This window comes from Tachysurus fulvidraco, chromosome 1, assembly GCF_022655615.1.
Source record: "Tachysurus fulvidraco isolate hzauxx_2018 chromosome 1, HZAU_PFXX_2.0, whole genome shotgun sequence".
Classification (NCBI taxonomy): Eukaryota; Metazoa; Chordata; class Actinopteri; order Siluriformes; family Bagridae; genus Tachysurus; species Tachysurus fulvidraco.
Genome location: NC_062518.1, coordinates 44,429,444 through 44,451,213, shown reverse-complemented (window position 1 = coordinate 44,451,213; position 21,770 = coordinate 44,429,444). Strand labels below are relative to the sequence as shown.

The 21,770-nt window shown below is 38.7% G+C and overlaps 6 protein-coding genes and 1 long non-coding RNA gene across 8 annotated transcripts; 4 read left to right on the top strand and 3 right to left on the bottom strand.

Annotated features, from left to right (window-relative positions):
• Positions 1-6,832: 6,832 nt before the first annotated feature.
• Positions 6,833-7,402, top strand: LOC113662278 (histone H2A-like). The gene has a single exon (XM_027177015.2). It carries the CDS (start codon positions 6,962-6,964, stop codon positions 7,346-7,348), a length of 387 nt encoding a protein of 128 aa, XP_027032816.1. The 5' UTR covers positions 6,833-6,961; the 3' UTR covers positions 7,349-7,402.
• Positions 7,403-8,542: 1,140 nt separating this feature from the next.
• LOC125140764 (histone H4) lies at positions 8,543-9,026 on the top strand. Its single transcript, XM_047810467.1, has one exon. It carries the CDS (start codon positions 8,666-8,668, stop codon positions 8,975-8,977), a length of 312 nt encoding a protein of 103 aa, XP_047666423.1. The 5' UTR covers positions 8,543-8,665; the 3' UTR covers positions 8,978-9,026.
• A 582-nt stretch (positions 9,027-9,608) lies between these two features.
• On the top strand, positions 9,609-13,578 carry LOC113662286 (histone H2B). Its single transcript, XM_027177020.2, has 2 exons — positions 9,609-10,089; positions 11,926-13,578. The coding sequence occupies exon 1, from the start codon at positions 9,714-9,716 to the stop codon at positions 10,086-10,088; it is 375 nt and encodes a 124-aa protein (XP_027032821.1). The 5' UTR covers positions 9,609-9,713; the 3' UTR covers position 10,089; positions 11,926-13,578.
• Positions 13,579-14,422: 844 nt separating this feature from the next.
• Positions 14,423-15,008, bottom strand: LOC113662276 (histone H3). The gene has a single exon (XM_027177013.2). It carries the CDS (start codon positions 14,878-14,880, stop codon positions 14,470-14,472), a length of 411 nt encoding a protein of 136 aa, XP_027032814.1. The 5' UTR covers positions 14,881-15,008; the 3' UTR covers positions 14,423-14,469.
• Positions 15,009-15,332: 324 nt separating this feature from the next.
• Positions 15,333-15,966, bottom strand: LOC113662283 (histone H2A-like). The gene has a single exon (XM_047810350.1). It carries the CDS (start codon positions 15,771-15,773, stop codon positions 15,387-15,389), a length of 387 nt encoding a protein of 128 aa, XP_047666306.1. The 5' UTR covers positions 15,774-15,966; the 3' UTR covers positions 15,333-15,386.
• A 186-nt stretch (positions 15,967-16,152) lies between these two features.
• On the bottom strand, positions 16,153-17,155 carry LOC113662264 (histone H1-like). Its single transcript, XM_047810295.1, has one exon. It carries the CDS (start codon positions 17,086-17,088, stop codon positions 16,450-16,452), a length of 639 nt encoding a protein of 212 aa, XP_047666251.1. The 5' UTR covers positions 17,089-17,155; the 3' UTR covers positions 16,153-16,449.
• Positions 17,156-19,714: 2,559 nt separating this feature from the next.
• Positions 19,715-21,511, top strand: LOC113662302. 2 transcript variants are annotated; one of them, XR_007138666.1, is made up of 2 exons: positions 19,715-20,928; positions 21,334-21,511. It is a non-coding gene; the product is annotated as an uncharacterized LOC113662302 (long non-coding RNA). The 2 variants fall into 2 exon arrangements; XR_007138662.1 differs by having other exon boundaries at positions 21,053-21,511.
• The last annotated feature ends 259 nt before the right edge of the window (positions 21,512-21,770 follow it).

The window sequence follows — 21,770 nt, the reverse complement described above, 5'->3', positions numbered from 1 at the left end:
CTATTGTTTCTCCATTTAATACCTACACACATTATTTAATTTTATCATTTTACTGTCAGATGGAAAGGCACTAATTTAGATAATACAATTGATTTAATTAACCGATTTCTTGATTTATTATGAGCGCTATCCAGTTTTCAATTTCGGATTTTATTTTAAATTCTTTCTCTCCCCAGTTGTGTTCAGCACATTTACTGTTTGTAATTGTTAAACCTAATACTTTCAACTCTTCTTGAGTGTCTAGGGGTGGAACAACACTCATCCATACTGCTTCTGTTTTGTTTTGATTCAGTTTAGTGCCAGACATTTCTTCATATTTCTTAAAATGTCTCATCACCTTCAATTCAAAGGGAATATTAATTAAAAGTTCTATAATCAGCATAAGCTGTTACTTTAACCACTCTTCCTGCCGTTGTTTTTACACCTTGTATTCTTTTATCATGTTTGATTTTGTGTAAGATTGGTCTAATTGCAGTAGTATTAGTATTAGCAGCAGTAGTAGTAGAGGTCTTCACGGGTCCACTTAGATCCGAAAACCCGAGGTCCGACCCAAGCGGGTTCGGGTCTAAAAGTTTCACGTGTGCCTCGGACACGGGTCGGGTATAATAATAGCGGCATTGGGTCTTGGGTAATTTAAAATTAATGTGTTTTTACTGAACGGACCCGAGAAGACCCGAACTACTGTATCTCGTGTATCGACTCGTCCTTTTCCAACCTTTCTTCTGTTTGCCAAGACATGTGGCTGGCAGCAAGCTAATTTCAATCAATTACCTGTCAATCAATTTTTAATCCACTCTGTAGCGGTTACTTTAATGTAGAGTTATGCAACATTCTTAAAAAAAAAAATTGCCGTCCGGTCGGACTGCGGTCTAATTTTTTCGGGTTTGTCTCGGGTTGGGTCTTTCTTAAAAAATAAATAAATAAAAATTACACTTGTCTGGTTCAGGTAAAAAGTGATTCGGTTCACTTCGGGTCGGGTACATTTCTTTAGACCCAAGAAGACCTCTAAGTAGTAGTAAATAAATAAAAAAATGAACTAATTAATTACTGAATAATAATAATTACTACAAATTATATTTCTATTGTGAGAGTTACCTGCATTTCCTAAACGTGACCACACAATGTCGGTCAACATCCATCCACAACACTATGTTTGTGTATTATTTAAACAAACTAAAATACATAAACAAACATTTAAAAACACTTCTCACATGTATCAGCATCACTTCCTGGGTGTGGTCTTCTAGAGACATGTAAAGTTTAGCACCTCAGCACTATATGAGTCAGAAACATCCAGAGACTATTGAACTTATCAGGCATCTAAAGCTCTCAGATTCTGTACTTTATCACTGTTCTTTTAGAAACGTAACACAGACATAATACAGAGTCAGTGACGGGCTGTACAGAAACTATACAAAATTTCATAGACACATGCAAGCGGTTTCTAAATAAAAAAAACATAACTGTTTATCAGTTAACCACAGACATAAAAAAAAAAAACATGCAGCTGTAAGAAATGCAGCAAATAAAAATAGAGGGTACAAACATGAATGAATAAGGAAACATCAGCAGTGCTATGGATAAATTTAAACAGATACAGGTCAAGTGCTTCAGTTATTATTCAGATCAAATATCAGAACGTAGAAAAATATGATCTGAGTGACACAGTGGCTTATTCTTTGGTACAAGATCAGCTAGTTTGAGTATTTCAGAACCTTTTCATGCAATAATATAAATATATATATAAATAAAATTTCTTTACAATCATGGCCCCTTATGAATTATAGCTCCACCCTGTGACTTAGATGAGTGCCAGAGTCAATGGGACAATTAAAGAGTAAGTGGGCCAATGTGTAGGTTTGAGAGGAGCAGTGGTGAGAAACTGAAGACAGACAGACAACATAAGGTGTAATCAGCTTAACAAAAATATTTGGCTGTATATTCAATCCAAAATGGTATGTAAACAATGAACAAATAAAATACATATCAGCAGTTTTCAAAATTTAATCAAATTAAATCCAGATGTTATACTTGATTTAGGTTTGGCCTATTCATAAAGTCATTCCTAATTTATAAAATCAGACCTAATTATAATTTATAATTAATGTTTGACCAACTTATAATTAAAATTTTCTAATCTAATTATTTGATCTAATTTTAAATGGCTATTATGTATATACTTTACCCAACACTTTTAGATTTTTCTGATTTGTTTTAGATTTAAACCCTGGTAAATCGACAAAGGTAAGAAAAGAAAAACTGGAAAACAATAAAAATATAGCAGTATGCAGAACAATTAAACAACAATATACATCGATAACAATTCAAATTCAATTAAATGTATAAACAGTTCTGAGATGATTAGTCACTTCACTTTTCCAATATCAGTTCCTATAGAAAGTGACCCAGTGCAGTGAGGTTAAGCTTAAGGATAAACTTAATCTAGTTGTCTTATCTCTGATTTACATTGAGTATGGGATCTACTGACAATTAAATACTGACAGGTATCAAGAATTGTGAAATGCAATTCAATATTATAAATATACACACACATCACAACATAAATGATACGAACAGTATGTGATGTATATATGATGTTGTGCAAATTATTGTCCAAATTACTGTTCAAACTCAAGGTCAGTTTCAAAAGGGTTAGGGTTAGTATCCCACTTCTTAATCAAAAAATGGCCATAAAATAAATAATAAAACCAGCAAAAGTAAACGCAAACTTAATTAGAGGCTCTCAGTCTAACAGTTGCAGGCCTATACTGTATGTTGCTGGGGTTTGTGGAAGCCAAACAAAATGGCTACTTCACCGTGAGGGCCACAAAAGGGGAAATATTACTTTTGAAGTAACTACATGAAGATGGTTGGACATTGTACATGAAGTTATTATTATTATTATTATTATTATTATTATTATTATTATTATTATTATTATTATTATTATTATTATTATTATTATTATAGTAAATAAACCCGTGAGGTTATGTTGTTCACCATCACATTCCCAATACCCCAACACTTCCACCAAAATTCTGTTTTTGTAAGGTTTTGTAAAGTAGGACAAAGAGACTGAGTGCTTTGCATAAGCCATTTTGCTTAGAAGAAAACAAAAAAAGTAGCTCTGATTATCACCAAATGGAAAAAAAAGGCCTGACAGTCAGTGATAAAATAAGACCATAATATTGGACCTTGTTTATTTATTATAGAAAATATTTGTAAATGCATAATATTGAAATTTTGAACATTAATATTCTACATATCCATGTGTGTCAAGGTAGGATTCTGACTTCTGTGAACTATCTGTTGTTGTTCCTATAGTGTTAGTCTATGCTTATTAGTTCTCTCAGGTGATTAATGAAAGTAATGTCAGTCTCCATTGTGGACAGAGTTTATGAATCAGTTCTGGAGCGGTAATACCTCCATTCTGTACTTCTTAGGATTATAATCTTAATAAAATAGCATTAATCATAAATTAGGAGCAGTGAACACTGAACACTTCACACAGGATACAGGAGAGTTAAGATGAACTTTCTTATTTACAAATGTATTTCCAGTCTTTGGTTTAATAAATAGTTCATTATCAGTTTATCATTTAAGATGTTTAATTTGTTGTTCTGTGTTCTCTCTGCTTATGATGTTACTAATCCTCATGTTCTGTGTTCTCTGTTTTGACCACAGCCTGTGTTTTTGCTTTCACAGTCTGGTTCAGATCTATCTGTTGTCTGCAGTTTTAGAGGTTTATCTCCCTTCAGATTAGTATTTAGATATAATGAAAGCTCTCCAGTACAATACTCTGCTTGAAGAATGATATACATACAATAATTACATGAGTTCACCTCCCTTGAACTGATCAGAGGGATTTTAATCACATTTCTTTCTTTTATCTTTTGAGTTTATCTACATATGATCAGGATGAAGTTGCACAATCAAATGAAGGAAAATTATGAGAAGAGTTCATTAAAATAAGTAAAATTTGAGACTGAGCTAATATTGCATAAAATGTTTAAAATGTATCCACAGGATTCGTTCCTCTCGTCCTGTTTGTCCCTCGTCAGTACTATCTGATATAGCAGGGGAAAATCTGGAGTGATGCTCAGGCTTACTGCATAGCCACACACACTGACCTGGCTATCATGGACAGTAATGACAATATGGTCCGACTTCAGAATGAAGCACGGAGACAACAATTCAGTTCCAGTGCTTCAAATGGACGCAGCTGGCGCTGGTCCATGGAAAATATAGTGGGAAGCACGAGATGGAGTTAAGGTGAACCCAACAACAAGGGTGGACATGTGAAGTGTGGTGCGATTTCTCCCTAGGGTTGGGTGGATGTGATCTGTAATTACTTACTCCCCGCTGTCTGTTTTGATGGTAAGAATCTACAGAATGATCACTTTCCTATTTCTCAGTAGAGAATGTTGATTTGTAATAAAAATTCTGAACTGTGTATTTTTTTTTTAATATACTCATTGGGTTGAAATGGGAAAAATATTTAACAGAACATCTTATACTGTAGCACTTTTCAGACACTGGGGAAATACTTACTTATTCAGTCTACCCAGATTTGCATTTGTGTCATGTTCTTGCTGTTCTGTCAGTAACTTTTAAGGAATTTCCTTTTTGGGTTTTGATGTTGTAATCTGTGTATTTTTTTTTTAATTTTGAACTTTCCATAAACCTATGTTTCAATCTGTGTTTTTTCTTATGCTCATAGGCAGGTACAGTATACTGGAAATCAGAGGTACAGTACATTTACATTTCTACTACTATGACATGGCTTGAAGCTCAGGCTTACTGTAGAAAGCATCACACAGACTTGTCAAGCTCAAGAGATGCAAATGAAGACTCAGTTATAAAGGCAATGATCTCAGGCAGAACTTGGTTTGGTCTGTTCAGAGACTCCTGGAAGTGGACAGACCAAAACAATTGTCTTTACCACCTCAGCTGGATGACTGTAAAACCTGATAATGCCCTGAAGAATAAAAACTGTGGTTATACAGTATAAATAACGGTCAGGCTGTTGATGCTCTGTGCTCAGACATAATGCCTTTCTTCTGTTATTAAGGTGAGTTAATGTTTTATTCAGTCTTACATTTAGGCAAATTAAATATTATGTCATTTTAATTGTGTGTTATTGTTTTTGTTTCTGCATTTAGATGTCACAGGAAAACAACAAACACTAAGAGTGAAAGTCCGATCCAAAGAGGATGTGAATGATCCTGCAGTGATGACAGTGATAATGTTTTTTATAAAATATAAAAATACTGAAATTAGTGATTTTATAGACACTACACTTGTACTACACTACAAATGACAGACTTATTTAATATTAAATATTAAATCACAATAACAACAATAGCGTCAGTGAAGGCAAGGCAGATATTGTGACTTCTTAATTCAGAGCAGATCTTTTTTGTGTCATCACCAACATTTCAGGAACATTTTATGTGTTTTGTAGCTCAGTTTCTGACAAGATAACTGATGGTCATGACATCGTACTGTTGAATTATAAAGCACACTTTCATGTTTATGTGTTGAAAGAAAGATGAGGATATCATTAAAAGAGAATCGGCAGTGGGTCATCAGGTAATTTTAGCTGACTGCTTCATCATAGTAAAAGCAGATAAGGCTCATGGGTAATGTAGTATTTAGTGTACTGTCCAATTTGATGAACCAAATTGATAGAAAAAAAATGGCTTTTCTCAGAAAAGCAACCATAGCTCAATGTTTTGTAACCTACAGAATATAAAATAATAAAAACAAGGATAAAATCTCCTGGTTAAATGTTGAGTAATATAGTGCTTAAAGTTTAAAAATGAATAACAAATGAGCAAAATTGCTTCCGAGTGGTGGAAAGAAAAATATGGTGCAGACACGAAAGATGCTTCCTATTGAAACACATGAAAGTGACGTGACATATGGCTAAGTATGGTGTCCCATACTCAGAATTCGTTCTCTGCATTTGACCCATCCAAAGTGCACACACACACACACACACACACACACACACACACACACACACACACACACACACACGTGGAGCAATTGGGGGGTTCGGTGCCTTGCTCAAGGGCACCTCAGTTGTGGCTGGCCTGAGACGCGAACCCAGAACCTTAGGATTACAAGTCAGACTCTCTAACCATTAGGCCACGGCTTGCCCCAATGAACACGAATCAAATAGATTTGATTCCATGAACACGAATCAAATAGATTACATTTCGTGACCTATGTGACAAACTGCCATGAGACTGGGTTGGTCATTCACATTGTTTAAGCTTGTGATAAAGCGGGGTGCACAATGTTTGAGAAAACTGAAGATTCTGTAACTGTCTGACCATTTCTCCACCTTTTATAATGAACTGTGTCTTTCTTACATACTTCCAGGTTACAACATTCATGTGTCATTCTACAAAACGACTGACATTCTCACTTTGTAATCTTCAAAATCTATATTAATAGCAAATAAATAAATAAATAAATAAATAAATAAATAGATAAATAAATAAAACATTCAAAAAGATGTTAGTTCACCCAAATAACATATTTTCACAAAAATCTTGGAAGTCTTTGGGTTACAATGTCTGTCACTCTCTTTGGCTAACAATTTTTCAGAACTCTCTCTGCTTTTATGGTATGTGAGTTTAATTAGCCACTTCCCGTAAACAATTGTCATTATGTCCTTTTAACTTAAATAGGTCAATTAGTTTGGTTCAATACCTTGTCCTTCTGCATTCTCCACACACACAAAAAGAAAGAACGGTGTCTCGGGAGTGGGAGGGGCGTGTGGCGTAGAATAGAATGATGACGTTGGAATTCGACGGCGTGTTTCGGATTGGTTCTTCCGTCACAATGATCTTAGCCAATAAGAGAGTTGACGTGTTGGTTATATAAGAGAGTGCTAGAGGAACAACGCTGTTATTTTGGTGTTGTTCTTAGAACGTATCTGAACTACAAGATGAGTGGAAGAGGCAAAACCGGCGGTAAAACTAGGGCAAAGGCCAAGACTCGTTCATCCAGGGCCGGACTGCAATTCCCCGTGGGTCGTGTGCACAGGCTTCTGCGTAAGGGTAACTACGCCGAGCGCGTCGGTGCCGGCGCTCCGGTTTACTTGGCCGCTGTGCTCGAGTATCTGACTGCTGAGATCCTCGAGTTGGCTGGCAACGCCGCCCGTGACAACAAGAAGACCCGTATCATTCCCCGCCACCTGCAGCTCGCTGTGCGTAACGACGAGGAGTTGAACAAACTGCTCGGAGGAGTGACCATCGCTCAGGGAGGTGTACTGCCCAACATCCAGGCCGTGCTGCTGCCCAAGAAGACCGAGAAGGCCGTCAAGACCAAGTAAACTCGCTCACTGCTGCGTTTTTCACCACCCAAAAAGGCTCTTTTAAGAGCCACCCACTTGTACTGAAAAAGTGCAATTTCATTCTTTTTTTTTTTATTAATACTGAGTGTGAAATTCCCCAAATAAGCATTAGAATAATAATTTATATATATATATATATATATATATATATATATATATATATATATATTACACATACATACCGTGTTGTGTATATAGTACTAGAAAGCAATACTTCATTAAAAATACAAGCATATATACATACACACAACCTGTTTCAGTTATGTCTGTACATTCTGTACTGCTTTTGATTTCTATTTTTCTTTTATGGTTTGTGTGGTGTTTGGTTCTGTCTTTAATTCTGAATCTTTGTTCACCCTTTGTTTGATCACGACATGTCACGGTGATTAATAACCAGTTTACATGTTGATTTCCAGATTCTGGCAGTCACAACTAGCAGAATCACACTTCATTGCTCTGCTTTCAGTCCAAAAGAGTGTACAGTGTATCAGACTCTGTTGTTCAGCTGTTGTCTTGTTTATGTATAACAATCAGAGTCTACTTATATATATATGTAAGGCCACCAAAATCTCATTTACAGCGAGGCATTTCAAGTAGAACAGGGACTTTTTGTTTTTACCCACATTTGGTATTTTAATTTTGACTACAAAGAGCTTTCCTTCTGAATGTCACTGAGTTTTAGAATGAGATTAGTGTTGGAGAAAATGTAGCTCTCTTAGACTATAAACTTTAAAGATTGTGTACTTTTTGTGTTTCACAGCTGATATCATGACTCCTGAATGTTGTCTTTACATTCTTTTTTGTGTTGCTTGTAATCTACTCTCAGGGTTAAATGTGGGATCGGTTTATAATGTACCCAGACGAACGGGGAACACTGGGCCTACCTAGGAGTATAGAATACACGCCTCAAGCCACAGACGTGATCAAATGGACGATTTACGTCTAAACAGCGAAGTTTAATGTTGTACAACCACAGAGTGCTTTTACTAACCTCCATACATTGCTGGGTGTTTGGCTGTATATTTTTATTGAAATACTCACTTTGCATACCTTGGGTTAAATTCCACTACTGTTACTACTAAGAATTATAACAATAATAATTATAAATGATGATAAAATACACAAGTTAAAAGCTGTGGCTTTCTCTTTGTTCATGTACGTGTTCTATTGTGTGTACCGCTGGTCTTAGACCCGCCTCCTCGCCTGTTCTCAACTGAGTCCTGGAGACGGAGGATAAATATTCGGCCTCTGGGTGGTGTATTTTATTGAGCATCTTGACTTCGAGAGAGCAGAATCATGTCTGGTAGAGGTAAAGGCGGTAAGGGACTCGGCAAAGGGGGCGCAAAGCGTCATCGTAAGGTCCTTCGCGACAACATCCAGGGAATCACCAAGCCGGCTATTCGCCGTCTGGCTCGCCGTGGCGGTGTTAAGCGTATTTCTGGTCTGATCTACGAAGAGACTCGCGGTGTGCTGAAAGTCTTCTTGGAGAACGTGATCCGCGATGCTGTCACCTACACCGAGCACGCTAAGAGAAAGACCGTCACCGCCATGGATGTGGTGTACGCCCTGAAACGCCAGGGGCGCACTCTGTATGGCTTCGGCGGGTAAACATTCAACACCGAACCACGTAAACACAACGGCTCTTTTAAGAGCCACCCAAATATCCACAAAGAGATGTTCCTTCTTTACTTTGTATGTGTGTTGGGGGACATAGACGCAAATGACGTCATAAAGCCGTATAAAACAATATCAGATGTATCTTTATGTTATACGTGGCCTTGAGTACAATATTATATAAGTTAATTGCTTTACATACGTAATTTTATATTTTATATATGTATTTGTATATATAATTAATAAATATATAAATATAATATAATTGTGACAGAAGAACCAACCAGCGTCAGTCCATCATACTATGATACGCCACACGCCCCTCCCACTCCCGAGACACGTGTGTGTGTGTGTGTGTGTGTGTGTGTGTGTGTGTGTGTGTGTGTGTGTGTGTGTGTGTGTGTGTGTGTGTGTGTGTGTGTGTGTGTGTGTGTGTGTGTGTGTGTGTAAGGTCTGGTGGTAGAAACAGGTTTTTTCCCTCTTTTCTTTTGTCTTAAAGAGCAAAGCTGAGTGTAAATCGGCGGGAGGGAAACAAAGCACAGCGACGACAGTGGGGAGGAGTAAGTGTGTAGGAGGGGCGGGAGGAGGCGCTGCGCATCAGGAGCTTTGGGATTTTGACCAATAACACACATTTGTTCTCATGTGCATAATTACAATGTCAGCCTATAAATAGTGCAGCCATTAGGTGGGTGTTACTCATTCTGTTGCAGTTCTCTCGAGCAGCAACACCATGCCTGAACCAGCTAAGACCGCGCCTAAGAAGGGCTCCAAGAAGGCCGTGACCAAGACGGCAGGTAAAGGCGGCAAGAAGCGCAGAAAGACCAGGAAGGAGAGTTACGCCATCTACGTGTACAAAGTGCTGAAGCAGGTGCACCCTGATACCGGGATCTCCTCTAAGGCTATGGGCATCATGAACTCGTTTGTCAACGATATTTTTGAGCGCATCGCCGGTGAGTCTTCTCGTCTGGCTCATTACAACAAGCGCTCCACCATCACCTCTAGAGAGATCCAGACAGCCGTGCGTCTGTTACTTCCCGGAGAGTTGGCCAAGCACGCCGTGTCTGAGGGCACCAAGGCCGTCACCAAGTACACCAGCTCCAAGTAAAGTGCGTCACTGCCGTCTTTATCAACACAAAGGCTCTTTTAAGAGCCGCCCACTTTTTCATACAAGGTGCAAATCTTCTTTCTGTAAGTGAGCGTGAGAGACAGGAAAACACGGTATCTTACGTATGTATTCCACCAGTGCTTCTGTATTTTAATGTGTGATTACAAGTACCAGCTTTATCGTCGGCTTTGCTTTTTTTTTCCCTTAAACTTTATTGAGAAGTTTATATATACTCGCATTCACAAGTACATGTGTTTTTTACAATAGTCTTTTTTTTTAAATACAAACATATAAAACTTGCATCATTTACTGAAAATAAAACAAATTTAGTCATATCTGCTTCAAAATGTTCCACATTTACAAGCATCTATTAGCAAAGCATTTTTAATTAAGTCCAAGGTAATTTGATTTTTGATTGTCGGTGCATGTTCTTCTGTGTTTTTATCTCACAATTTGTTTGTACCCTATATTAGCCGGAATATGGCACTGGTTACTAACCATTTTACATCTGGTTTTCCAAATTTTAGAATTGACAATACAATTAAGCAGTAAAGTTCCATAACATTTTTGTTAGCTTTGTCTTGAATTAAATTACAATATATTACAATTTTTTTTTCTTTCATTCACATTTATATTTAAATTTAGCGCTTTGTTATGCCATATTTCTGCAGATTGTGTACAATTTATCAAAAGATGTTACATATTTTCATCTTCTTTAAAATTATTTGTATTTACAGCAGTTGGCAGACCCTCTTATCCAGAGTGACATAAATAAGTGCTTAAATCTGTCATTGGATACATTAATACTGGTTCTCTAGGTTACATATTTAAGATACCATGAGTTTAAAACATTGTTCAAAGTTACTATGATAAAGTTTTAAAGTTCCCTGTTAATTTACAGGGCATTCTTTTGTAAATTAACTATATAAACAAGTATATTTATCTACTTTATACATCTCACAGCAAGTCTTCAAACAGTTACAAGCCATATTACATAATGTTTTCAGATATAAGCTTTTAGTTTACATTTTTAATACATTGTTCACTTTCATTTACAGTAAGATGTTTATATTTCACTAGACTGTACTTATTTTTCACAAATTTACTTTTGTTAGATTGTTTAAACCAGTCTATATTTAAATGTAAAATCTCTGTATACTAGTTTATTAAAAAAAATGTTCTTGCTCTTCCTATCCTTTCTACATGAGTTCATATCTCTTATCCATTCTGTCCTTCTTTCCATTGCCTGTGTCACGTGTTTACAAAAAGCTATGTTTAATATATTATCCAGCTCAGTAGCACCCAGACCTCCTAGGTTTGTTGGTTTAGAAATGTTTGTGTTGTAACTTCTCTATTGTTTATCCATATAAAACCTATACACGTTATTTAATTTAATTATAATTTTTGTCAGAGGGAAAGACAATAATTTAGATAATACACATGATTTAATTAACTTAATCCTTGATTTATAATGAGCTATTTCCTGTTTTCAATTTCAGATTTTATTTAAAATCCTTTCTCTCCCCAGTTGTGTTAAGCACATTTACTGTACTGTTTGTAATTGTTAAATATATATATATATATACACACTGTACAATTTGCATACTTTTGGCTATGCCACCAGAATAAACTGAAAATGCATTTTCATGCATTTGAAGAGCAGATGTTCAGCTTTAATTCAAGGGGTTGAACAAAAATATCAAGTAAAATATTCAGGAACTGCAACCATTTTCATTCACAGTTCCCTCATTTTCAGAGTCTCTCATGTAATTGGACAAATGAATATAATCATAAATAAAATGTTCATTTTTAATATTTTGTTGAAAATCCTTTGCAGGCAATGACCGTGTGAAGTCTGGAGCCCATGGATATCACCAAAGACTGGGTTTCCTCCTTTCTGATGCTTTGCCAGACCTTAACTGCAGCTGTCTTCAGTTGATCTTTGTTCATGGGTTTGCTCTGTGTTTAGTTTTGCCTTCAGCAAATGAAATGCATGTTCAATTTGGTTGAGATCAGGTGATTGACTCTGCCATTGCAAGCTATTCCATTTCTTTCCCTTAAAAACCTCCTGGGTTATTTTTGCAGTGTGTTTTGGATCATTGTCCATCTGTACTGTGAAGTGCCATCCAATCAACTTTGCTGCATTTGGCTTATTAATCTGGGCAGACAGAATATTCCTATACAATTCAGAATTCGTCCAGACGCTTCTGTCTTCTGTCACATCATCAATAAACACCACTGACCCAGTGCCACTGGAAGCCATGCATGTCCGTGCCATTACACTGCCGCCACTATGTTTTACAGATGACGTTGTATGCTTTGGATCATGAGCTGTTCCAAGCCTTCTCCATCCTTTTCTCTTCCCGTCATTCTGGTAAAGGATGATCCTAGTTTCATCTGTCCAAAGAATGCTTTCCAGAACTGGACAGGCTTTTCTAGATGTTTTTTTTTTTTTTTTTTTTTCTTTTTTTCCCCAAAGTCTAATCTGGCCTTTCTATTCTTGAGGCTAATGAATGGTTCGCGATCATCTACTACTGTTGTCTTCTGTGGACAGCCAGGCCTTTTTATGTTGCTGAGCTCAACATTGCATTTTTTTTCCCTCAGAATGTACCAAACTGTTGATTTGGCCTCCTATCACCATCACTGGCCACTCCTAATGTTCCTGTTATCTCTTTAAAGGATTTGTTTTGTTTATGAAGCCTAATGATGGCCTGTTTTGACTTGCATGGAGAGCTTTTTTGAACACATGATGTAGGTTGACAGAAACAGATTCCAAGTACAAATATCACACTTAGAATAAACTCCAGACCTTTTACCTGCTTAATTGATGAAGAAATAATGAAGGAATAACCTACACCTGTCCATGAAACAGCTCTTGATTCAATTGTCCAATTACTTTTGGTCCTGAAAACGGGGGTGGCTACTCTCAAGAGCAGAAATTCCTAAACCCTTCCTCCAATGTGGATTTAAATACCCTCAAATTAAAGCTGAGACTGCACTTTCAGCCCACTATACCTATACAACTATAGCTTCAATTTTTTTTATTTTTTTTTTTGCAAATACCTAAGGAAAAAAAGCAAAAATTGTGCATGTGTCCAAATATATTTGGACCTAACTGTATATGCAATTTGTAATCTAGGTTGAAAGATTATCAGTCAAGAAATAAATGTATTGTTGCAATTTTGAAATTTGGCCAACAACATATAAGATCAAATAGTATTCATAACAGTAAGTTTTAATTATGTAATTTATTGCTTTTATTTTAGTTTTCTCATTGTTGTTGATAGTAGTAGTAGTAGTAGTAGTAGTAGTAGTAGTAGAAGCAATATTCTAAAATGTGCAAAAGTAACACTGGGTAAAAAAAATACTAATATTTGCTACAAATGAGATTTCTAAGGTGTGAGCAACCTTCATTTCCATGGCCACATAGTGTTGTGGATGGATATTGACCACCATTGTTATATATTTGTTTTTTTGTTTGTTTTTTAGCATATTAATGATTTAATATGTGATCTACTACTACTATTTCCACCACTACAACTACTACTAATAATAATTATAATAACATCAGCAGCAACAGCACTAAAGGAGCAAGTTGTAGGAGCAAATAGAAGCAAAAATGTCAAACATTCGGCATAATTCTTGAGCTCTGTACCTGAGGTCATAATTTGCTCATAATAATCATCACCAGTGATTCTCGCTCTCTATCTGTTTAAACACAAAACACTTTTTTTTCTTTAACATATTCTGTCCATGCTACTATATTTTAATTTGTAATTATAAATTAGATAATAATAACAATAACGCAGTCTTCTACTTCTTTACTCAGTAAGGCTATGTTCTTATTTTACCATCTCCAGTGGGACTCTGCTTCATTAAATATTCAGATATACTAAGAGGAGGTAATAACTACATGATCTTCAATACAACATTGTCAGACTGTATATTTATAATCATACCATCCAGTGTCACCTACATGAGGATGAGGTTCCCCCTTAATCTGGTTCCTCTCAGGATTTCTCCCTAAGGGTTTTTCCTCACCCCAGACACTTTGTTCACCTCAAGCTTGTTCATTAGGAATAAATACAAACACATTTAAATATAAATCTAATATTAAGCTTGGGTTTTTGTATTATATTAATCTTTATAGAACTTTTTTGTTTTATGTGTATGTTCTGTAAAGCTGCTTTGAGACACTGTACATTGCTATTCAGATTCACCTCAAATGTTTAGAAGCATGAGATATATATACACACACACACAAAGGTAGCTTCATACGACAAACGCTGAGTTCACAAAAGGTTTGAAGAAGCGCTCATTTTTCAGAGATAATGTGGTGGCTCTTAAAAGAGCCTTTGTGTACAATATAGAGTATTGAGGTTTAAGCGCGCTCCCCGCGAATACGGCGGGCCAACTGAATGTCCTTAGGCATGATGGTCACTCGCTTGGCGTGAATGGCGCACAGGTTGGTGTCCTCGAACAGACCGACCAGGTATGCCTCGCTAGCCTCCTGCAAGGCCATGACGGCCGAGCTCTGGAAACGCAAGTCGGTCTTGAAATCCTGAGCGATTTCTCTGACCAGGCGCTGGAAGGGCAGCTTGCGGATAAGCAGCTCAGTAGACTTCTGATAACGGCGGATCTCCCTCAGAGCCACGGTGCCGGGCCTGTAACGGTGAGGCTTTTTCACGCCGCCGGTAGCCGGGGCGCTCTTGCGCGCAGCCTTAGTGGCGAGCTGCTTTCTGGGCGCTTTGCCACCAGTGGACTTACGGGCGGTCTGCTTGGTTCTTGCCATAGCGTCGAGCTGTGAACTTCACGGAGGAAAAAAACACAATAAACGGCGCTAGCGAACGCTGTCTTTTTAAGCCCTAACACCGCCCTGCTCTCATTGGGCGTATTGAAAGCACACGTCTGCCATTGGATAGAACGCGTTACGTCACGTGATGACTATTGGATCGTTCTTTGTCACGGACACAGTTCGAAACCCAAATCGCCCACCCCTGTTTTATTGGCGCTCTCAGTAGCACAGCGCTTTTGTTCTCTGTCTGCAACCTACTGCATCTTTCGGTCATAATTATTATCATCCTTATTATTATTGTCAAAGCCATCCGTTTATAAAGTTTATGATATAAACAAGGCCAGTTATTATTAGTGTTTTAATAATTATTATTTTAATACATATTTGGGGAATTTCACATTCAGAGTTAATAAAAATTAGGATGAAACTGCACTTTTTCAGTAAAAGTGGGTGGCTCTTAAAAGAGCCTTTTTGGGTGGTGAAACACGCAGCAGTGAGCGAGTTTACTTGGTCTTGACGGCCTTCTCGGTCTTCTTGGGCAGCAGCACGGCCTGGATGTTGGGCAGTACACCTCCCTGAGCGATGGTCACTCCTCCGAGCAGTTTGTTCAACTCCTCGTCGTTACGCACAGCGAGCTGCAGGTGGCGGGGAATGATACGGGTCTTCTTGTTGTCACGGGCGGCATTGCCAGCCAACTCGAGGATCTCAGCAGTCAGATACTCGAGCACAGCGGCCAAATAAACCGGAGCGCCGGCACCGACGCGCTCGGCATAGTTACCCTTACGCAGAAGCCTGTGCACACGACCCACGGGAAATTGCAGTCCGGCCCTGGATGAACGAGTCTTGGCCTTAGCTCTAGTTTTACCGCCAGTTTTGCCTCTTCCGCTCATCTTGTAGTTCAGATACGTTCTAAGAACAACACCGAAATAACATCGATGTTCTTCTAGCACTCTGTTATATAACCAAAACGTCAACTCTCTTATTGGCTAAGATCATTGTGACGGAAGAACCAACCAGCGTCAGTCCATCATTCTATGATAAGCCACACGCCCCTCCCACTCCCGAGACACGTGTGTGTGTGTGTGTGTGTGTGTGTGTGTGTGTGTGTGTGTGTGTGTGTGTGTGTGTGTGTGTGTGTGTGTGTGTGTGTGTGTGTGTGTGTGTGTGTGTGTGTGAGAAAGAGAGAGAGAGAGAGAGAGAGAGAGAGAGAGAGTGTTAAATAAAAATTAAAGACTAAATGCATATCATTGTAGAGAGAAAATATTTTTTTCAACTGATTTATAATCAGTAGCTTGATTATTCACTGATTTTATACCTATAAAGCATATATTAGTATAGAATTAAGACAAATGCACATGGATTTAAAATGTAAACTGTCCAATTCTCGCTATTTGTCCATACGTTTATGTGAACGTGAACGTACAACTCTGTAGCTGCCTAAACACTCGGCTCAGAATCCACTAAAGTCATCATTCTGTTTATCAGAATAGGAAACAGCTCTTTAAGGGAAAATATGGGTGGCTCTTAAAAGAGCCGTTTGAGGAGTAAAAAACAGAAGAAACACGTTTACTTCTTCTTGGGAGCCTTTTTGGCCTTCGTCGCTTTGGGCTTTGAGGTCTTGGGCTTCACAGCCTTCACCTTCTTGGGGGTCGCCGGCTTTTTGGCCTTCTTAGGGCTCTTGGCTGCCTTCTTGGGGGTCACCGGCTTTTTTGCCTTCTTGGGGCTTTTGGTGGCTTTCTTGGCGACAGCGACGGGCTTCTTCGCCTTCTTGGGAGATTTCTTGGCTGCGGGTTTCTTGGCCGCTACTTTCTTGGGCTTCTTAGCCGCAGCGGGCTTTTTGGCGGCCGCCTTTGTCGCTTTGGGCGCGGCTTTCTTTGCGGGCTTCTTAACTTCGGTCTGCTTCTTGTTCAGCTTGAAAGATCCAGACGCTCCGGTCCCTTTGGTCTGCACCAGAGTGCCCTTAGTAACGAGGCCCTTGACGGCGAGCTTGACGCGAGAGTTGTTCTTCTCCACGTCGTATCCGCCGGCAGCCAAAGCTTTCTTCAGGGCGGCAAGAGACACGCCGCTCCTCTCCTTGGACGAGGAAACCGCCTTGACGATGAGCTCGCCGACGCTAGGGCCGGTTTTCTTGGTCCTCGAAGCTGCCTTCTTCTTGGGCGCTTTGGCCGGCGCGGCGGCGGCGGGAGCGGGAGCGACTTCAGCCATCTCTATCTCTCTCTGGAAGCTAATAGTAGAATAAACAAGTGTGACGCTGTACGCTGTGTAACACAGGAACCTTCCTCCTCTCGACCGGGGGGCTGGCCTTAAAAGTAAGCATGAGAACGTTATAGACTCAACCCACCGTAGCTGAATGTCTGCGCTTCCGAGACACAGTGACAAGTGTGTTTTCTCACGGCGTTTCTCGGCGAAAATACGACGCCACAGACAAGATCCCGAGCGTTCAGCGACATGTTTGTTGAGCAGAGACTTTGTCCTTTTTCCCGAGACCCGATGCGAGCGCGTAGCGAGCAACAATGTCGCGCAGCGAGCACAAATGTGCACAGTGCATCTGGGACTCGCTCCGGCTTGCAGCGCATTTGGGGCGATTTGGCGTCTAAAAACTAGACAAAAAGAGACACTGGGCTTGTAAGTCGTGTTTTTCGAGTTGCGGGAGAACCTTGTGAATAATCCTTATGTATTTGTAGCGCCTGAATGTTGTGTGTAGTAATTGAAAATGAGCACCGCTTAGGCTGCATAAAGCACATGTATACTAGAGAGGTAGCCTTGTGATTAAAGTGTTGGGCCAATCGGAAGGTTGTGAGTTCGATTCCTACGTCCACCAAGCTGTCACTGCTGGGCAAGGCCCTTAACCCTCAATTGCTCAGTTGTATAAAAATGTATGTTGCTCTGGATAAGGGCATCTGCTAAATGCTGTAAATGTAGAGAAAGACAGACAGCCAGTCAGTGCGAGTTGTGGGTGGCCATTTGCATGTGTTTTTGTTTGTTTTTTAGACTTGTTGCTGTTGTTCTGTGTGTGTGTGTGTGAGTGAGTGAGTGAGTGAGTGAGTGAGTGAGTGAGTGAGTGAGTGAGTGAGTGAGTGAGTGAGTGAGTGAGTGAGTCCCAATATCTTTGTCATGATCTGGTCTTTCACACTTGGTATGGCAAAACTTCTCTCTCTTAATAAACTTTTTACTTGCAGTATGACAAATTCCTTATGAATCTTCAATTTTAATTGAAATTCTGCTTCTTCACCTTTGAATATTCACAAAAAAAATATATGAAACGTCACTTCAAATGTTTACTCACAGTTCATGTTAAAGTCTGTAATCCACCTGAATTGACAGTTCACTGTTTATCAGTTCAGTCATATAAAATACTTGACCCGGATGTTGAGCTAAAAGTCCTGGTGCAACCCATTGTACATTTTAGTTAGTTTAGCCTAGGGTATGCAGCTAGTTCTTCTTTGTGGTTCATTTGTTTGCTAAAAAAAAAAAAAAAAACCAGACTACATGAGGCTCTAATTTTAATTCTGTTCATTACTTTACACTGTCCGTGTTCTGCTAGTTTTGTGAGTCTAGCTCCCCTGTCCCTTTGTGTCCCGAGTCCTCATGTTCTCGTTTGGATCATTAAAGCAATAATATGTCCATAGGTGCTTTTCCCCCCCCTCCTAAATTTTTATGATTTTCACCTCTTATATTAATAGTGTGAAAATTTTAGGAGTGAAGTAACTGCCATATTACGTGTAACTGCCATACAACGTGTACCTGGCTATCCTCATGTGACAATCTCATCCAATAAAATAAAGAATTTGTTCTAGTGCAGAAGCTCCACAGTGTAAAAACAGAATGGCATTGATAAGACATGAACACATATATAATAAATGCAGTTGTATGTACAGTGGATAAATGTGCAAATTGAAATATAAACAAGTAATTATGTGTAAATAATGTAAGAATAGAGTTTGTTCTGTGTATGTTAAGTGTTCCTCAGATGGATAGCCTGAGGGAAGAAACTGTTCCTATCTCTGGTCGTTCTGGTGCTCAGGGCTCTGTAGCGTCGACCAAATGGCAGCGGTTCGAAGAGTGTGTGATGGATGTGAGGGGTCCTTAGTGATTTTATTTGCCCTTTTGCTTACTCTGGAGAAGTATAGATCTTGGAGAGTGGGGAGAGTTGTGTCAATTATTCACTCAGCAGTCCGGACTACCTTCTGTAGTCTTCTGAGGTCGGATTTGGTAGCTGAGCTGAACCAAAGAGTCACTGAAGTGCAGAGGATGGATTCAGCGATTGCAGTGTAGAACTGTTTCAGGAGATCCTGTGGCAGGTTGAACCTCCTCAGCTGGCGAAGGAAGTGCAACCTCTGCTGGGCCTTTTTCACAATGGAGTTTGAGAAAGTCCCATTTCAGGTCCTGGGAGATTGTGGTACCCAGAAATTTGAATGACTCCACTTCTGTAACAATGCTGTCCATGATGGTTAGTGGGGGGAGAGCAGGAGGTTTCTCCTGAAGTCCCCGAACATTGTATGTTAATTAAAATAAAAAATTAAAATATATATATATATAATTTGACTTGTTTATATCTGTTTTGTTTTTATTGTATTATTGTATTGTGTTTTTGTGATTGAATTTTTGCCATTTGATTGGCATTGAATAAAATAATCTAAATCTGAATCTTTGTAGATTCCCAAGTGATAAGCAGAGACGTCAGCATTATATTGTGAAAAAATAGATTTTCTCTGCACTCAATGATAAATACACGTCTGACCATTGGAATGAACCAAAAGAAAAAAATTGAAACTCGCATTCATGAATATTTATGGTGATTTTATTTCAGTTAGACCTTTGCCTGTATTGACGCTGATGCATTAAAGAGGGGGTGGTCCCCTGATCCAAGATGGCGGCTCTATTGACGCATGCGTTCCAATGTACTGCCGTTGCCAAGGCGACATCTAGGGGTAGATATATATGGCACCGAACATTAGCCACATGCTAACAGTATAGCACGTCTGGAGCGCAAGTGTTCATGGGATATGTAGTTTTCACACAGTTACCGAACTACAATCAGCGATAATACAAGTTACTAATGTGTAAAACACACATTTAAAATGTCGGATATTACAATTGTCATATTAGTTATTAGAAGAACCGAACATGTGAATAAAATCCGTATTACTGAATTGACCAGACTTTACTTCCGGTATTGGTGAGACAGTGGTGCCCCCTGCTTCCGGTAGCAGTGTGTTTCCTTCTCCCTGAAGTGAGAGGAGAAAATATGTGAGAAAGTTTTACACGGACCACAATAGAGTTAATAGAGTTTTAAACTCCACACGGTGAGTTTATTACAGATATCATCATACAGAAACATGACTTTATGTGTTAATACAGCGCTGCACGTTTAATAAACCACTTATGTTTGTGTAAAAAGACACAATTCAGTAAAATATGTAGACATAACGGGCTGTTACTGTATTTAAAATTGTTTATAATGTCAATAAAATATTTATTTACTAGAGAAAATATCCCTCGTGTAGAGAGTTTGTATAATCTACACAACGTAATGACGTCACTCGGTTTACTGCTTTAGTTATGTTGTTTTTTAACATCACAAACTTTTTGTTGTCATTGTGACAGTACGAATTGAGGTAAGAATGGTGATTGACGCTCATGACAACCAATCAGTAGCGAGTATGCACTATTTAGAGCGGGTTGGTTGAGTCTGGGATTGCTCGTTTGTTGTACCCTTTGCTTGTCTTTTCATCTGTCTTTGTCTTTGTGTGTGTGTGTGTGTGTGTGTGTGTGTGTGTGTGTGTGTGTGTGTGTGTGTGTGTGTGTGTGTGTGTGTGTGTGTGTACACGCACGCGCGCGCGCCTGTCGGATGCTGTTTTGGATTTGTTTACTACCTTCGTTTCAGGTAGGTGGAAGTTGTATTGCAAACAATGTCTAGCTTCAATGCCGGTCGGGTGGCGTGAGTAATGTGCAGTCCTTGTACTTTAGTTTAACAGCGGGTTATTTGAAGGCTGCGTATCCTGAACGATGAACTGATTGTAAAAACCCCTCTATCCTCATTGGGTAAGCTTTGTTTTTTGTTTGCTAGCGGAAATTTCGGCGTGTGATGTGCAAATAATAATAATAATAATAATAATAATAATAATAATAATAATAATAATGTTTGCATCCTTCATATTTGTTATAGGATTCTCCCTTTTGTCCCGGGCGATTATTATTGCAGCCCCGGTGCATTTATCGGGGCTGGTCTAAGGACGACGTGGCCGCTCATTTGTGTCCTGTTTTCCTCAAAACTTTTTAACACAGTTTTTTTCGTTTGTTTTTCTTTTTAAGATTTGTGTATTGTGACTCATACTGTGCTGTGGTGACTGTTGCCCGTCGTGTTACGGTGGAATTGTGACTTCAATTTGCTTTTCATTCATTTCTGTTTGAGATTTGTTTATTGATTTAGTTTTTGATTTCTTTCAGGAGCTGTGGAATCCCACGGGAATCTTTGGTGCTGCTTCAGCGTTTGCCATGTGACACTTTTGAAGTGGACGAGTGTGTGATCTGAGAGAACTGCTATGAATGGTACCATAGTATTGAGCCTTTTTTAAGTGATTTTTTTTTTTAATTTGAGTTTTGAATAAACTTTGTTTTTATATGATGCCTACGTTTCCTGCCCACACTTCTTTATTAGAGAATCGGACCTGTGTGATGTCATAACAAACTCTGGGGTTTATTTCTATTTCCTGTTTGAAACCCTCCAAGGTGGCATAGTAGAATTTTCTACAAGTAGATAAACTTGGGCTTGTGCGTGATGACCTGTACCGCTCCCTCGCCACATCAATAGTAGTAGTAGTAATTCTCTGTGTCTGTTTCTTGTGTTAATGAATACATAATGATGCACGCTGTACAGTTTGTAA

What these genes read in the sequence shown, in the direction of transcription:
- LOC113662278 (XM_027177015.2), top strand. Translation starts at nt 6,962, where the DNA reads ATGAGTGGAAGAGGCAAAACCGGCGGTAAAACTAGGGCAAAGGCCAAG.
- LOC125140764 (XM_047810467.1), top strand. Translation starts at nt 8,666, where the DNA reads ATGTCTGGTAGAGGTAAAGGCGGTAAGGGACTCGGCAAAGGGGGCGCA.
- LOC113662286 (XM_027177020.2), top strand. Translation starts at nt 9,714, where the DNA reads ATGCCTGAACCAGCTAAGACCGCGCCTAAGAAGGGCTCCAAGAAGGCC.
- LOC113662276 (XM_027177013.2), bottom strand. Translation starts at nt 14,880, where the DNA reads ATGGCAAGAACCAAGCAGACCGCCCGTAAGTCCACTGGTGGCAAAGCG.
- LOC113662283 (XM_047810350.1), bottom strand. Translation starts at nt 15,773, where the DNA reads ATGAGCGGAAGAGGCAAAACTGGCGGTAAAACTAGAGCTAAGGCCAAG.
- LOC113662264 (XM_047810295.1), bottom strand. Translation starts at nt 17,088, where the DNA reads ATGGCTGAAGTCGCTCCCGCTCCCGCCGCCGCCGCGCCGGCCAAAGCG.